This window comes from Protopterus annectens, chromosome 7.part1, assembly GCF_019279795.1.
Source record: "Protopterus annectens isolate FY-2018-M chromosome 7.part1, PAN1.0, whole genome shotgun sequence".
Classification (NCBI taxonomy): domain Eukaryota; kingdom Metazoa; phylum Chordata; order Ceratodontiformes; family Protopteridae; genus Protopterus; species Protopterus annectens.
Window position 1 is genome coordinate 73,412,065 of NC_056740.1, and position 16,321 is coordinate 73,428,385.

Below are 16,321 nucleotides of genomic sequence, written 5' to 3' on the forward strand. Positions count from 1 at the left end.
AATAGTTTCTAAATCAACAGCATGGGCCCTAAAGAAATGAGAATGTGTTTCTTGGACCCTATAGTATCTGTCAAGCTTGGCAGGAGCAGGAGGAAGAGTATCAGGGGTAACACTGGAGTCAGAGTATAGATCATCCAAAACATCAAGCACAGGAGGTATAGCTAAGGGCCTGTGCTGGGGCTTTTTAAGGAAGGTTCGAAGGCGCTTTCTGGAATCAGAATATTCCTGGCCTTGCCACTTAAAATGTTCCCTCATGGAATGCAGAACTTCCCCAAAAGAAATATCCTCAGGAGGGGAGGCCGAGGGAATGGAGTCCTCTGCATCTGAGTCCTCATAGGTCTGGAAAGGCTCTTCCTGGCTATCCGAGTGAACAGAGTCCTCAGAATCTTCATCTGAAGGGAGAGGGTCAGTGGGCTCAACCCTGGGCCTCTTATCAGGAGGAGGCTGGGATCCTCTCTCAGGATGGGCCTGGGAACCTCTGATCATGGAAATTAAGTCTGCTGCCATAGTCATGATTTGTGTTTCAGGAGTAGGCTGAGGTAAGGCTCTAGCAGTAAGGTGCTTGGTCTTGCTGGCTGCCTTAGCACGTGTGTAGGCCTTGATAGACATGGACATGGGAGGCCTAGCAGCTCCACGTGCAGGAGTGACCTTATCCACAGCAATGGTCTCGGGCATTTCCTCTGTTTCAGTATCCGGAGGAAAATCAATAACTGGCGTCTGTGTGGTCTCCGGTATCGGAGGTGTCGGTAATGCGGTGTCTTCGGTTCGGAGCGGTGAAATAACCGCCTCAGAGGGAACCGGGGCACTCGCGGTAGGTTTTGGCGTGGTGTCGGAGGAAGACACGGGCCGAGGATGTCAGTCCCGGTCTTTTCGTTTTTTAGGAGTCTATGATGTCGGTAATTCCGACGGCATTGTATAATCGTATTTTTCACCGAAAAAGTCTTCAGCGAACTCCGCCCGGCGCCTGAGAGTGCGCTTATTGAAGCGAGCACAGGCGGCACAGGCCGAGACGTCGTGGTCTGGGCCAAGGCAAGGAAGGCAGAAGGAATGGAAATCCTTATGAGGTATTTGTTTACCACAAGACAAACAATTATTCACTTTTTCAGTAATTTCCGACATCGGCTGAGGCAAGAAAAGGTCCCCAACGGGGTGCTTAGCTTTTTTGATGACTTCGGATCGAAGAATACAGGAGCTGACCGACCGGCACTTGCGAACTGCTTCTGCTTCGGGCACCGCGTGGCAAGAAAGACTGAAGAAGATGGCGTCGGCTGATGCTTATATACTCCAGCCGCTCAGACGTCGGAGAGAAATGCGACATCAGCCGACGTCGGACCCAGACTTTGAAATCCGGCCGACCGAGGGCTGCCTGAGGCAGGACAACCCATATGTTATGACTGCAGTTGCATTCTTGAAGGACATCTGGCAGTTTAAGGCATCAATGGCAAAGGCTGCAGAAGTGTATACCTTCTTACCCCATCTATCCAGCGGCCTGGAATCTCTATCAGTGGGAGTAGGATTTTTGGCAATAATAGCCTTAATGCCCTTGGGTCCCTGTGAAATGGTCTCAGGATCCACAGTAGGATTTTTAAAGAGGAACTTGTGAGAGTCAGGAACCCTGTAATATCTATCAGGTTTTCTGGGAGCAGGAGGTAAAGAGTCAGGGGCCAAGCTAGATTCTGAAAAAGCATCAATTATGTCCAGTACAGGGGGGATAGCTAAAGTGTGTTGGGGCAGAAGTAAGAAATCCCCAAGTCTCTTTTTAGAATCAGAGTAATCCTGGCTTTCCCAGCAAAAATGCTCCCTAACAGTATGCAAGGTTTCACCAAAAGAGAAATCCTCTGGAGGGGAAGCAGAGGGAATAGAGCCCTCTGCATCAGAATCCTCATAGGTAGGCAAGGGTAAATCCTGGTCATCAGAGGAAACAGAAATTTCAGAATCCTGATCAGAAGAATCATAAGCAAACTCAGTCCTAGATGTCTTAGAAGGGGGAAAGGTGGCTTCCCCTGATTAAAGTAATAAGGTCTTCAGCCATTCTTATTTATTTTTTAGGCATAGAGGCCTGACCATGCGGTCTGGGCGTTGGTTTTCTAGGCATAGATAGAGTTTTACGCGTTGAAGATGGCGTCAGTTTAATATGTAAGTCGGTAGGCCTGAATACACCCTCAGAAGCTGGTGCCTGCACAGCGGCTCCGGACCCATCCAAGGTGGAGATATCTGCAAGTTCCACAGTTGAAGCATCTTGCTGCATACTGGACTCAGAATTGGTCTCAGTAGAGGCCTGCGAATCTTAAGTAGCAGGCATCAGGGGCTGTGAAAGCGCCTCACTGAGTACCGGCGAACTGGTGACTAGCTTAGGAGAAGCATCGTCGGCAGCTTTGGACCTATGCGGTCTCTGTCTTTATCTTTGTGTTTTTTTGGAATGTCAGTAGTCGGAAGGCTTACCGATGCCATATCTGGATAAGTAAACAGAGTACCAAAATATTTAGAAGCATAAACAAACAGACGAATAGTTTGTTGTTTAAATAAGGCACAAAACCGACAACGAGGTACATCGTGGTCAGGGCCTAAGCAAGGAATGAAGTGCAAATAAAAATCTTTGAGGTATTTGCTTTCCACAAGAAATACAATTATTAACTTTTACTGATATCAGTTTAGAGCAAGAAAAATTTCCCCAACTGGGTACTTAGCTTAGTTGAAGACTTCGGTTCTGAAACTTGAAAACGAAAATTTCAAGAGTCGGCCAACTGGCACTTGTCAACTACTTCTGCTTTGGGCACCGCACGGCAAGAAAGACTGATGTAATGGTGTTGGCTGCATGCTTTGTACCCCTGACTACCTGACGTCATGGAAGATGAAAAACTTTCAAGACCGGAAAAACAAACTAGCGAAAACCACCGCTAATTCAAAAGCCAAGAACTCAACTCAGGCCAGTCCAAACGGAAAAAACATGAAAAACAACAAATTTTATTAAGCCACTATAAAATCTTTTCGTTAGTACCTTGCACTAACTTTTTCAGACAAGCAAAGCATTCACACCATTACAAGTGAGTTTAAATACCAGCATTGAAACACTTAACCACGCCCCTTGCTCTCCCTTTAGCTCCTTAAAGGTACAGATCACAGCTAACTAACTAAGGTGCATTTGCAATTCTCTGTTAACAGTTATACAATTATACAATGTATGCATAGGTAATCTTTGATTAGGAAGCGTCGCGCTTCCATTATTAGTATTTATGCTGTAGGTTGAACACTGTCATTATTTTTATGTTATTTTATACATTTAACACATTTATCTACTTTACACAAGTTTCATAATCAAAATATTGGGCTTTTTTCTTTCAATTTCAAAGCCTGCTATTATTACAGTCTCGGTGTATGAATTTTTATTATGTTAATAGAGAACTGCAAATGCACCTTAGTTGGTTAGGTGTGATCTGTGCCTTTAAGGAGCTAAAGGGAGAGCAAGGGGCACGGATAAGTGTTTCAATGCTGGTATTTAAACTCACTTGTAATGGTGTGAATGTTTTGCTTGTCTGAAAAAGTTAGTGCAAGGTACTAACGAAAAGCTTTTATAGTGGCTTAATAAAATTTGTTGTTTTTCATGTTTTTTCCGTTTGGACTGGCCTGAGTCAAGTTCTTGGCTTTTGAATTAGCAGTGGTTTTCGCTAGTTTGTTTTTCCGGTCTTGAAAGTTTATTTCTTTGGTGTTTTGATGTCCACCGCTTCATCGCCAGCAGGGACTATGCCAGAGCCAGGAGATTTAACTATTTTAAATCAACCTTCTCACCGAGAAAGTGGAAAACTTAACGCAACGTGTGGAATGTCTTTCGCAGAGTACTTCATTATTAAATGGACTTAATACTTCACAAACACGTTCCTTGCGGATGCCTTTAACTGAATCTTTGGGTTTGACATCATCTAACGGAATTATTAATGAATCAGAGGTTCTACCTAACCTTACAACTCCATTTGTTGACGCAAGAACGAGAAGGGAATATGAAGAATTTAGTAAGTGGCTGTATGAGCCCACCAGGCGCACTTGGTTTAGCATAACAGTACAACATCTCGGATGGCCAAAAGGGAAGGTATGTGAATTTTAATTTAAATGAATGGCTTAATAGGTCATTCCGTTTTGGATTCGAAAACGACCGAGCTAGTAATGAAGTTACTGAACACAAGAATGTGAGTCTGCCTACTAAATTACATGTATTTGATCAAAAACTACTTAAAAGTAGAAAATTACAACTCGAGGTGGCTTATTTCAATGAATGTAGGCAAGCACACATAGTCCCTAAAGGCCTCCGGTCCTGGCAATACCCAACAGGGCTAGAGGAAGGTTCTAAATTCCACCAGGATTTGATAGCCCTGTTTGACAGACATGGGAATGAGTTGTTAAACCTAATTAGTGTACATTATCAAGAGACTATTAATGAGTTGAATAAGGAATTATCCATTTTAGATGAAAAGATAAAAACTGATGTTTGTTTCCCAAGGTATAGATTTGAATATGAAAGGTCATATACTAGTATTGACCACTATATAACAAAGATTACCTCAATTAAAGTCAAAAAATTGGAGAGAGACATTAAGGCTTATAAGGATGGTGTAGCATATCCAAAACCCCCTAAGTCTCAGGGCAATTTTCTGAAAATTAACCCTAATCTACCGAAACATCCAGTGAGGCCTTGTGGAGAGGGCAATATAACATCAGTTATGGAGCAGAACAAGGGGGCCAATCAAGAGAGACTGAGTCTAGAAGGAGTGGATGCAGCAGGGAGATAATACTGATAATCCAAGTCAATTTGATACAGGGCTGGTCGGTGTAAATTTTCAAACACAAGCCTCGTCTCCTCAACAAACATCGAGCAGAATGACGAGAAACAAATACAAATCAAGGAAGAACTGATGGAAAATGTTAGATTTCCTAATACCCGATCAAATAAACCCTTTGAAATGATATATAACACAGGGAAGGACTTCAAAATATATATTCAAATTTTGTTTTCTCCCAACCCCTTGTTGACATTTTAGCCAAGGGCTTAACTTTTACACCCTCTAGATGTGCTAGTGTTGATAAGTCAATTTTAGACCTCAAACTCTTCGTGAGAAAGTTGAACTTGGCCCTTTTATTGGGAGAGTCGGTCCAACCAAGGCCTGTGTATCACATTCCAAGTACATATAATCCACCTTTGGCCTCTTGCTTGGGAGTGTTTGAACACGTGTGATGTGGACATTAGGAATTTGCTTAAGTGTACACGACAGACCCACTTCAACATTTCCAAGATTGAATTGGACTCATTGGAAGCTCTCAGTTCTTCTATCAGAATAATGAAACCTGACAAAGGAGGTGGATTAGTAGCTATGGAACAGGATGAATATACAGATAGACTTTTAGCGATACTTTCTACAGAGACCTATAGGGAAGTATCTAAGAATTAATTGAATATTAGTATGAACCGTGTGCGGTCATACTTTGAAGACATGTTCATTAGTGGGTCTCTGGATATGGACATTTACAATTTTATTTCAGTACCCTCACCACGCATTCCAGCATTATTTGGGAATCCTAAGATTCATAAAAGTACTGGTGATCCCCTATACGCCAATTAGTGAACGCGAGGGGTAGTATTACCTATGCAGCAGCGAAGGTAGTAGACACCATCCTCAAACAATATATATCGCAGGTACCACACATAGCCAGAGATTCCTGGTCCTTTTTGGAAAAAGTCAGACTAGCTACCTTTGAAGGAAATGCCTATTTTCTGACCACCGACGTCATTGATTTATATTCTTCAATTCCCTATGAGGTAGCACTTGAATGGATTCAATTGGAGATGATTTATTACCAAGCTCCACCCAAAGAGATATCTATGGTGAGCGAATTGTTGAATATTATTTTGACATGTAACTATTTCACATTCAATAACAGATGGTTCCACCAGTTGACTGGTGTTCCTATGGGGTCTCAGTGTGGTGCCAGTGTAGCTAATTTGGTCATGACTCATTGGGAAAGAATGTTTACCTCTCCCAATAATATTATTCAAGAGAAAGTCGTTCTGTATATAAGATTCTTGGACGACATTTTTATCTTGTTTAATGGCTCACTGGAAGAAGCCCAAGACCTAGTGATCGGCTTCAATAATTCGTCTGACTTTTTAAAATTTACTTGTACAATAGACATGGAGAAGATATCCTATTTGGATGTGGAACTTTACAAAGACAGAAGTCTAGGTCAGTTTGGAGCCAGAATACATTGGAAATCAACTTTCTCTAATTCTTATCTACATTATGATAGTGACCATCCACTTCATCAGAAAAAGGCTATAGTCAAAGGACAACTTGTAAGAGCAGCTAGGATGGTGTCAAGGGATAGTGAATTTTTGGAAGAGTGTGATTTCATAGCCAATTTATTTCTGGATCGAGGTTATCCAGAAACCTTGATTGATGAGTTGTGTCTTGAAGTTAAGACCAAGAGAGCTAATGACTATTTTTCTTCTATCCTGAGTCATGTTGTTTCTGAATTGAGTCATTCACCATCACCTGTATGCCCTGATTTCCAGGGAAACATGTCCAGGTCCAATTTTATTTTAACACAGATGCCAATGACATAGTTACTATAATTAAGAGGAACTGGCGATTACTATCTCCTGAGTTACTTGGAGGTCCAATTTTTGATGAAGCCCCATTGATAACATACAGAAGTAGCCCTAACATCAAAAATATTCTGGAATCTACGCGAAATTTAGTAACACCAAGATCAGGGATGTGTAAATGTAATATGTGCAAGTATTGCAGATTTGTCCAGGCAGGTACAGCCTTTACAGTTAAGAACAGGAAATTCCTCATCAGGGGACGTTTCACTTGTTCCAGTACCCAAGTGGTATACCTTGCTCAATGTTCATCATGTCCCAGTTTTTACATTGGCAAGACTGAGATTAAACTCCAGGAAAGAATGTACGAACATTTGTATGCCATAAGAACAGTGAAAATGGACAATGCTTTGGCTATGCACATCCAGAACAACCCAAACCATGAGTTCACATTTATGGTTATATATCAACTGTATAATACTAATTCTTATGGACCTGAGACATATAGATTAGAATGTAAAGAGCTTCTTTGGCAATTAAGACTGGAAGCATATCGCCCCCCCCCCCCCTGGTCTTAACAGCTCGTTATCCATTAGTTGTTTTTTAAAACTTAAAAGTTTGAAGAGGTGACGAGCTGTTTATTCTCACAATTTTTTAAAATGAGAGTCAAAAAATGAAAAATGAGAGTCGACAAATTAATGGTTTTATAACTCTTTATTAGTTGACAGTGGTGGAGGGTTAATAGTCATTAGTTATCGTTATGATTACATATCATGATTATTATTTTACAATATATATTATTGATTTATATTTTATTATTTAGTAATTTTAGGTCTATATACGCTAACTTTTAGACCTGTTTTATTTAATGACAGTATTATACCTATACAGAGTAACCTAAATTTATGTTATATTATATGTTACATGTCATATTTTATATTTTTATATTTTATTATTTTTATTTAGCGAGATATGATTAATATTATTTTTCTTGGGTAGCTGTTCTAGTTATTTAGATGCTTAGGACAGTATGCATTAATTTCATTATATTTATTATATTCATTACATTAGTTACTTTATTTGAAAGCAGGCAGGATACAATGTATGCATAGGTAATCTTTGATTAGGAAGCATCGCGCTTCCATTATTAGTATTTATGGTGTAGGTTGAACACTGTCATTATTTGTATTTTATTTTATACATTTAACACATTTATCTACTTTATACAAGTTTAATAATCAAAATATTGGGTTTTTTTCTTTCAGTTTCAAAGCTTGCTATTATTACAGTCTCGGTGTATGATTTTTTTGATTTTTCATTACGTTAATAGAGAACTGCAAATGCACCTTAGTTAGTTAGCTGTGATTTGTACCTTTAAGGAGCTAAAGAGAGAGCAAGGGGCGTGGTTAAGTGTTTCAATGCTGGTATTTAAACTCACTTGTAATGGTGTGAAGGTTTTGCTTGCCTGAAGAAGTTAGTGCAAGGTACTAACGAAAAGCTTTTATAGTGGCTTAATAAAATTTGTTGTTTTTCATGTTTTTTCCGTTTGGACTGGCCTGAGTCGAGTTCTTGGCTTTTGAATTAGCGGTAGTTTTCGCTAGTCATGGAAGATGAGACAGCAACCGACACAGGTCCCAAGACACTGTTAAGCAGGCCGACTGAGGGCTACTGCAAGCAGATAACCACCCAAATGTGATGACTGCAACAGTGAAACACGAAGAACATCTGCACAGATGTCTATATTCTCCATAAGTTCATAGGTAGGTACTAGGCTATCGGCCCTGGGGCCTATACAAGCCCAGCCAAAAAGGTATGCTGGCTTTTGACACCCAAGAAAATTACTTTCCTGTGCCACTGTCGAGCAGAGCCACAGAGGTGATCCCCGGGGTGAATTTCCCATTTCCCATCCAATCATCAAGATTATTATTGAAGAGTGCTAATAAGGAGCTTTGTTTGATATAGATAGGTAGTTTATTCCAGAGTATGGGAAGTCTCTGGGGACAGGAATCTATCCCTCCGGCATGTTCTGTTTATTGTGGTGACAAGGTTTAGGTCCCTAGAGCGTGTAGCTCGGAGGGATTGGGATTTCTTTAAGTGAAGAACGTCCAAAAGCTCTGGGTTTGACATAGCTTTGTATGTTAGGCAGAGATCACCTCTGAGTAGGCGATATGCGACTGGAGTTTTTTGAGACTATCTGCGCAGGGCATCTGTTTGAGCCCGGTAATCCTCTGTGAGGTATTTCTGTGGCCTTTCCAGTTGTTGTAGATGTCTTGTGAGTTACATACCAAAAGGGGCGTTGTACTCTATAATGGGTCTAATGAGTGATGAGTAGAGGGGAACAATGACCTCTTTCTCTGGATGAGAAACCTTTTGTGATGTGTGCCACGTAGAAGGATTTCCTTACTGCGGCGATGTGATTATCAAAGGAGAGACCCACTGTCCACCTGTGTCCCAAGGTCTCATCACACTTTCGGTGTTATGTATACTACCGCCTATGTTTTAGTTCATGGGTACAGAGTTTTTACCAAAGGGGATGACAATGCACTTTTTGGCATTGAGCTTGAGGCCATGGCTTTGACACCAGGCATCCGTCTCAGTGAGGCCCTTTTGTAGGATATCGACATTGTTAGAAGTTTCGATTATGGCTCCTAGTTTGCAGTCATCTGCGAACTTCGTTAGCCAAAGACCTGTGTTAGCCTGTACTTCAGATAAGTAGATACCAAACAGGAGAGGACCCAGGACTGAACCCCGTGGTACTCCACTTGTCACTGGTCTGAAGTCGGATTTGGAGTCTGCTACTTTCACTGTGTGGGTTCTGTCAGTGAGCCAGTTGGCAACCCATCTTGTAACATAGGGATTTATATATCTAGTTTAGTGAGTTTATCTATAATTCCAGAGTGGGGGATGGTGTCGAAAGCCTTGGCAAAATCTAGACAAGCTGTGTGAACCACCTTACCCTTGTCTACGGCTTTGGTGACTGATTCAAAGAAGTCCATCATGTTTAGGAGACATGATCTGCCTTTTACAAACCCAAACTGGGTGAGGTCCAGAGTTTGGAGATTACCAATGTCTGTTTATAAGTTCCATGATGATACATTCCATGGCCTTGCAGACCAGACTCTTCAGGCTAATGGGGTGGTAACTCCCGGGGGTCCATGGTGGCTCCCCCCTTGTGGAGTGGGATAACTGTTGCTGTGCGCCATTCAGCAGGCACAAATTGTGTGATTACAGGAACTTTGCATTCTTCCGGTATAGAGATGGGCTCTTTAGGGGGTGAGAGGGGGGTAAAGTTAGCACTGAACCTATCTGCCAGGATGTTGGCAATATCAGTTGTGTCTGTATATTTAGTGCCATTGTGCTGTAACTCAGAGCAGATCTGAGTGTTGCCATTGAGATTCTTGACATAGCTATAGAATGCTTTGTGGGGGGTCTTTAGAATCAGTGGCGAATTTGTTTTCATAACTAGCTTTGGAGGATTTTATCAGGGATCGCAGCTTCTTACGGAGGCTGACCAGGGAGCTCCTCCACTCATGGGATTTTACTCTTTTCCAACAGTTTCTTCCTTCTTTTGTACAGTTTGTTTATGGCAGGGGACCACCAGATTGGCTTCCATTTTTTGGAGGATAGCACGATCTATGCACTCATGTAAGTGCTTATAAAGTGCAACTGTGTAGGATTCAGTAGTCGTAACTGTATTGTCCATCTGCATGGGTGTCATAAAGTTCACCACTTCTGTCTTAAGCATGAAGTTGGCTTTGGAGACATTTTTTACCATGGTTTCCTTAATGGGGGGTGGGGGCAGGATGTGGCTATCTAGGGTAATTAGCTTATGGTCGGATCGGACCAATGAGGTGCTGACTTCAGGTGTGGAACACCGGTCACTCATGTTGGTAATGACTAGATCTAGGATATTGTTGCCCCTGGTGGGGTTGTGGATAAGTTGATCCAGTAAGGATCCTTTCCTCCAGGATGAGGAAAGCTTGCAGGAAGAGGGGTTTCCCCATTTAGATTCCTGGCATTGAGCAGCAACACCTTTAGATTATTCTGCTTCAGTTTATATATGTCGGCAGGCTTATTAGGTTGGTGCTGCCTAAAAAAGGCACCATGGGGTGAACAAGATTCTAGCCAATATTCTAAATTGGGGGGGGGGGTGTTAGGTGCAGCCCATCTCTGGCAAAACGGAGTGATTTGTCTAACATACCCTTACAGGCAGACAAATAGTGTACCCTCTTGGAGTAACACCGAAAACTAAGTCAATTATTAAAGTCAACTATCTTCTGTTGGTACTGTGGTATCATCACTGGAAAAGGTAGAATGCTGATCAATACTGGGCTCATACTGGCCTGGCATGCATAGTATGAAAGTTCTACCATCTCTCTCTCTCTCTTCATATACTCCAGGGAAGTACATCTTGGCTCATTTATACCCTATCAGACTATGTCATAGTCATACTGGTACTAGTGGTGCAATGATTTCTGTGCATGCATGATCTGGTGGATCCTAGTTCCTTACAGGCAAATAACTGAGTCTCTCCTTGCTTGGCCTGATAAAAGGGGCATCTGTATGTCACTCGGTCTGATGAATGGGACATCTGTATGTTGCACGTAGATTCTCCTATGGCTAAAACATTGCGTTGTGCTGCATGGTGGTTTGCCTTATGGACTTCACGGTTGAAACACCTTGTGATGACTCTGTGGGTGTCTTGCCAGTTGCTCTTCATACATCTAAATACTGGGGAGATTGCTGACAGTTTTTTTTATAGGTAAAATTTTAATTCAAAGTACTTGCAACTATACAGGGCAATGTAAGGTGCAGCTGCACAATGTCCACTGTCATGCAAACACACCGACTTTACAGTAGCACAGAAAACTATTAAAATAAGCACGGTGTCTCTCTGCCCAATCAGCAAATCACACTAAAAGCAGACCAAAGTGTTTTCCTGCTGAAACACAGCTCAGGCTACCTCCAACTACGGACCTAATCCCCTCTTAATGTAGAATCACTTTAGCATATCCAAAAGTGGTGGAAAGCCGCAATTACAAAGTAGTAAATTACACAGTAACACTGCATTGATGGCTTCTCAAAAGCAAAGAAATCACTAATCAGTACACTATGAGGGCACTTTAAAATGATTTAACATGCAAAACTGTAAAACAAAAGGACTGTTCAGGATTAATTCGGGATTGTAAATCTATACTCCTAATGAATGTACTTTAGGTGGCTAGAATATCTGACCCACCTTCTTTATAAACAGGGCAATATCTGACCCACCTTCTTTATAAACAGGGCCAATAAGTAAAGGTGTTCTCACGCATAAATTATCTGTCCTTTGGATAAAACATTAAACTGAGTGCCCTAACTAAATTTCCCATAACCAGTATGAATACCACCGCAGGTCTCACCTGAAAATAGGGCACTGGAGTACTGGGGCTAATCTGATCAACAGACTCTAAATAAATAAGTAAATAAATAAATAAATAAATAAATAAATAAAACTGCTCACCCGCAAAGGGTGTAATGACTCAGACTGTTACCCCGTCTTGCAAGCTTTCTGATTTTTTCTCTGTGTGGGATGTGGAACCAGCTGGCCATCCTCCTCACTTGCAGGAGTTTCATGACTGCTCTAAATGTGGGATCTTCTGATGGTGAAAAAAATGCCATCTTTCTCTCCTTCACCATTACGACATCCCAAAATGTGAAAAAAGACCATCTTTCTCTACTTCACCATTATATCATCACAAAATTTAGAGAACTTTGTTTTGCAAGAACAGATTTTTCAGTGAATCTTCCTGTGGGGGGATGTTTTCTACAGACTTCTCACTGGTTTTTTAAATACTAGAAATTCTGTTGAAGAGATATGGGAGGCCTTTTTTTATTGATCATGGGGAAAGGAGATGAGGAGCCAAAGGAATGAAAACCTCAAAGGGGAGAATATGAATCTACTGAGGCAAAATAGCTTGGACTTGTCAAAAGGGCATCACTACAGTAGAAAAGACCACATTGTACCTCACTGTGTTAGCTCCAAATCTTAAAAATAATGTGACATGGGAAAGACAGATATGCCTGTGGAAGGAACAGAGGTACTGGAAAGACGAGCGTTTTTGGGGCAGAAGTATGTCTAGCCAATATCACCTCAACCAATATCTGGTTAAACATCATTATTAAAGCAGAAAGTTGTAAGCGGGGGTGGAACACACCACCCAAGCAGCAGCATCACTGACTACTGCTCTGTCAGTTGAACAGACACCTGTCAAGAAGGCATCTGTGGGACTGAAAACTGTGAATGAGCAAAAGCCAGTACTAAAATCGGGGTATGATTCCTAGTGAAGGACTAAGTCTCCTTTTCTTAAACACTGATTCTAGACCACTGTACTTAAGTCCTGGCAAAACCAGGATCTGACAGTGTGCAAGGCAAGGCCAAAATGGGCAATACACAGAAATAAGATGTCAGGGCAAAAACCAACTGAAGAAAATGTACTCAAGTCTAAATTGAGGAGTATCCATAACTTTGGCATGGAGTTCAATCACAATGAGAATAAGGAGTATGTATTCAGTATCTGCATTTGGCCCAATCAAGTATGCAGATTTTTTTTCCCCCCAAAGAGTATACAGACCTTTGGAGCTTCTTGTTGCTCTTGAAAAGTCATCTGGCTTTTGTACAGCTTTGGCAGGCTGTACTGCAATTTTCTCTCAGATGTTAGAGTGGGTTTCAGCCTAACCTCTTCAGTCATTCAGAAGGGCCTTTTCTGGCACCATTTTGTAGCATCAGTAAAACATCTACAAGGTGCTGCAGTGGTACAGCAGTAGCATTGTTACCTCACAGCAAGAGTTTCTCCCGTTCGATTCTCGGCTGGGCTTGGGAGTACCTTCTATGTGGAGTCTGCATGTCCTCCCCGGGGTTGGGTAACGTTCGAAAGACATGCGTGCGTAAATGGGCGTGCCTTCGTTGAAGGTTGAGCGTCGAGCTGGCACCTCGGCATTTCGTAAAAATCTACTGCCAATCATTAGCGGACCGGAGTTCCGCTGTGGCAACCCCTTACCGGGAAAAGCCGAAAGACAAGCAACAAGTAAAACACCTACAAGACGGAACACTCTTTGGTGTTGTGGGAAGTACTCCCACAAAACAAACACTTCTGGTGCACACTAACAGAAGAGATGACTGCTGAAAGTCTGTGCAAGATGCAGCTTGATAAAATAAACGGGATTTGAAAACCCATAAAAAAATTTAACAGACAAAAAAGCACCAAATGAAAAACAGACATTTTACCTCGGATGTCATTCTTTAATCTCAAACTAGCCTTGGGCCACTCAGTGTGACCAAACGCTTTCCCAATGGATACAAAGACAGGATCATGTTAGGACATTCCACTACGAAGATTAAAGAAGGGTTCAGCAACAAGAAGGCCGTATGCTGTGAGGTTTTAATGCCTGCACTACCAAGTCCTACAAGTTTCTGCAGACAAACTTCTACAAAGTCAGACAACAATTCTGCTTCTCTCAATCACTGTGTCCCCTTTAACTGATTTCATGCATTCTTCCATTTCAGTTTGCCAACTCTACTAATGCACAACACCCTAAAGAACATTTGTTACTTGTATTCCAGACAAAACACAATAAACTGCCAATATACTCAACTTTGTACACAACAATAAACCAAATATAAATAACTTTCTGACCCTCTTGATATCTGGTCACTTTTGATATTGGTCAATAAGATTTTACTCACTCTGTGAAGCGTTACTGTGTGCTGTTCCCATATCACAGTTTCCTCCATTGTTGAGTTCTAAAACAAAGAAGAAGAATATTTACTCTTCTGCACTGTAGACAGAAAACCAACAAATGACAGAAGAAAATACTGAAAACAAAAACATTAAAGCACAGAACTTGACATAACTCGTGTATAAAACACTAAGGAAGCTTGCTGAGAGACTGCATGTTAACGTAACAATTCTTTTAACGGTCCTTTATCAAAGACTGCATCCAAGTGTTTCCTTTGTGACGAGACTGCTGGTGGAAGTAAATGTACTACTGGTGACAATTCAAGCAGGAAAACAGACTGTATGACCAAAAAAAAGGGGGTTGGGATGTAGCAGCTAGTGGCCTGCTGCTCCAAATCACAGATGGAACGGGTGGGATGCTGCAACAGTAAGGATAACCCATATGGAAAACAGTGCACAAAAACTGCACACAGCAGGTTATAAAGAGTGGCATAACTGTACATGGAACTGCACAAAGACTGAAGCAATGTCAGCAATAAGGAATGCATTCCATGAGAAAAGGAAGACCTTCATTTTTCAGACTACATGTAATGGTTTATAAACCCATTTGCTGCTATGATGCAAGCATTTGGAGCATGGGTTGCTGCTGTTGGTTTAAAGGCTGCATGTCCTTCAGTAAGGCAATTAATTATAAAATGTTTTCTTCTATAGAGAATGCTTACTAATATTACCTAACATTTACATAATTTTCTCTTTCTAACTACATGTCCTACTTCTTGTAAAATCTGGTGATAAAGATAGTGAACAAACAGCACCAACAATATAGCCCGCATGAACAGCAATGGTAGTTAGGTTAAGTACACAATATGTCCACCCACAGAAGTATAAAAATCATCTCTGAAAAACACTGCTCATATTATTCCTCACCATAAATGACAGAAAAGTTAGGTACTTCCCTTAATGAGAAATTAGTAAAAAGGTCCATCTCCAGTAATCTCTTATGACTTACAATGGAGACACAAGTATTAGTAAGCAGAGAACTTTCTGTGGGTGTCATAGCCTCTCTCTTTTTCCCATTTGGCAAAACACACATACTACTGTCTCTAGCCTAGAAAGTAGTGTGAAACTTAAGAAGAACTAACATGCTGAGACAGTATTACCAAAGGTTGGTAAGGGGGAAGTGACGAAGGGAAAGGACATTAAATCTAGCAGTTTACAAAGCTGAAAGGCACCTTGCATGCATTCCAGCTGTCAGGAGCTTAAGTTGAGCTCCATATAAAGACAGTTACGAGGAGGTCTTTCTTTGGGAACTTCTAGGACAGAGTGCTTAGCTAATCCTCCAGGGTAGCTACTCCCACAGGAGCATACCTCTGATGACAGTAGTCCTAAAAGATTTGGATTTAAAATGTCTAGCTTGTAGTGCCTACAGCTGCACCTATGCATATACGTCATCCAAAATTACATTATACTTGATCCTTTACTGTTAGAGTACTCTGGGAAAAATACAGGTAAATGAATGGTTTTAATTCGTATTCAGTGGCAAGTGGAGGCATAAAGGATAGGTTAAGCTCAAAGTACCACCCTTTCCTTGGGAAACTGTACAAGCAGATCAGACAGAAATTAAAGTTATTTACTCACCATTACTATGAACCGGTGTTGTCCATTTTCATTCTTCCTCAGAGTATGGGTTATGGATAAGGCTTCGCTGCAAAGCTCAGATTCTGATGCAACTCTTGAGCTCCTCCCTCTACCCATCATGCCCCAGATAGCCTATTATACCTCAGATTGCTACATTGTATACCCTAAGCTAGAGTAGGATGAAGGAAAAAAGTAAGCCAGGCCTCAAAACTGAAACTAAAAGGTTCCAAAAAAAAAAATTCCATGAGATCACTCCAGAAGATAACAGGAAGGGGCAAGGAGGGTGGGAAGTTGAGGAAGAATGAAAATGGGCAACACATATGCATAATTATAGTGAGTACGTAACCAATATCTGATGTTGTCCTTTTCATTCTTC

General features: G+C 41.3%; 1 protein-coding gene across 7 annotated transcripts in view; it reads right to left on the reverse strand.

Annotated features, from left to right (window-relative positions):
* The window catches only part of TJP1 (tight junction protein 1), a 2,268,071-nt gene extending 2,253,703 nt beyond the window's left edge, over window positions 1-14,368 (reverse strand). For all 7 annotated transcript variants that reach the window (XM_044078564.1, XM_044078565.1, XM_044078562.1 and 4 more), the window contains exon 1: window positions 14,316-14,368. In XM_044078564.1, coding sequence (XP_043934499.1) covers window positions 14,316-14,363 — 48 coding nt within the window. In that variant the 5' untranslated portion in view covers window positions 14,364-14,368. The remainder of the gene's footprint in view (window positions 1-14,315) is intronic.
* Window positions 14,369-16,321: the final 1,953 nt, after the last annotated feature.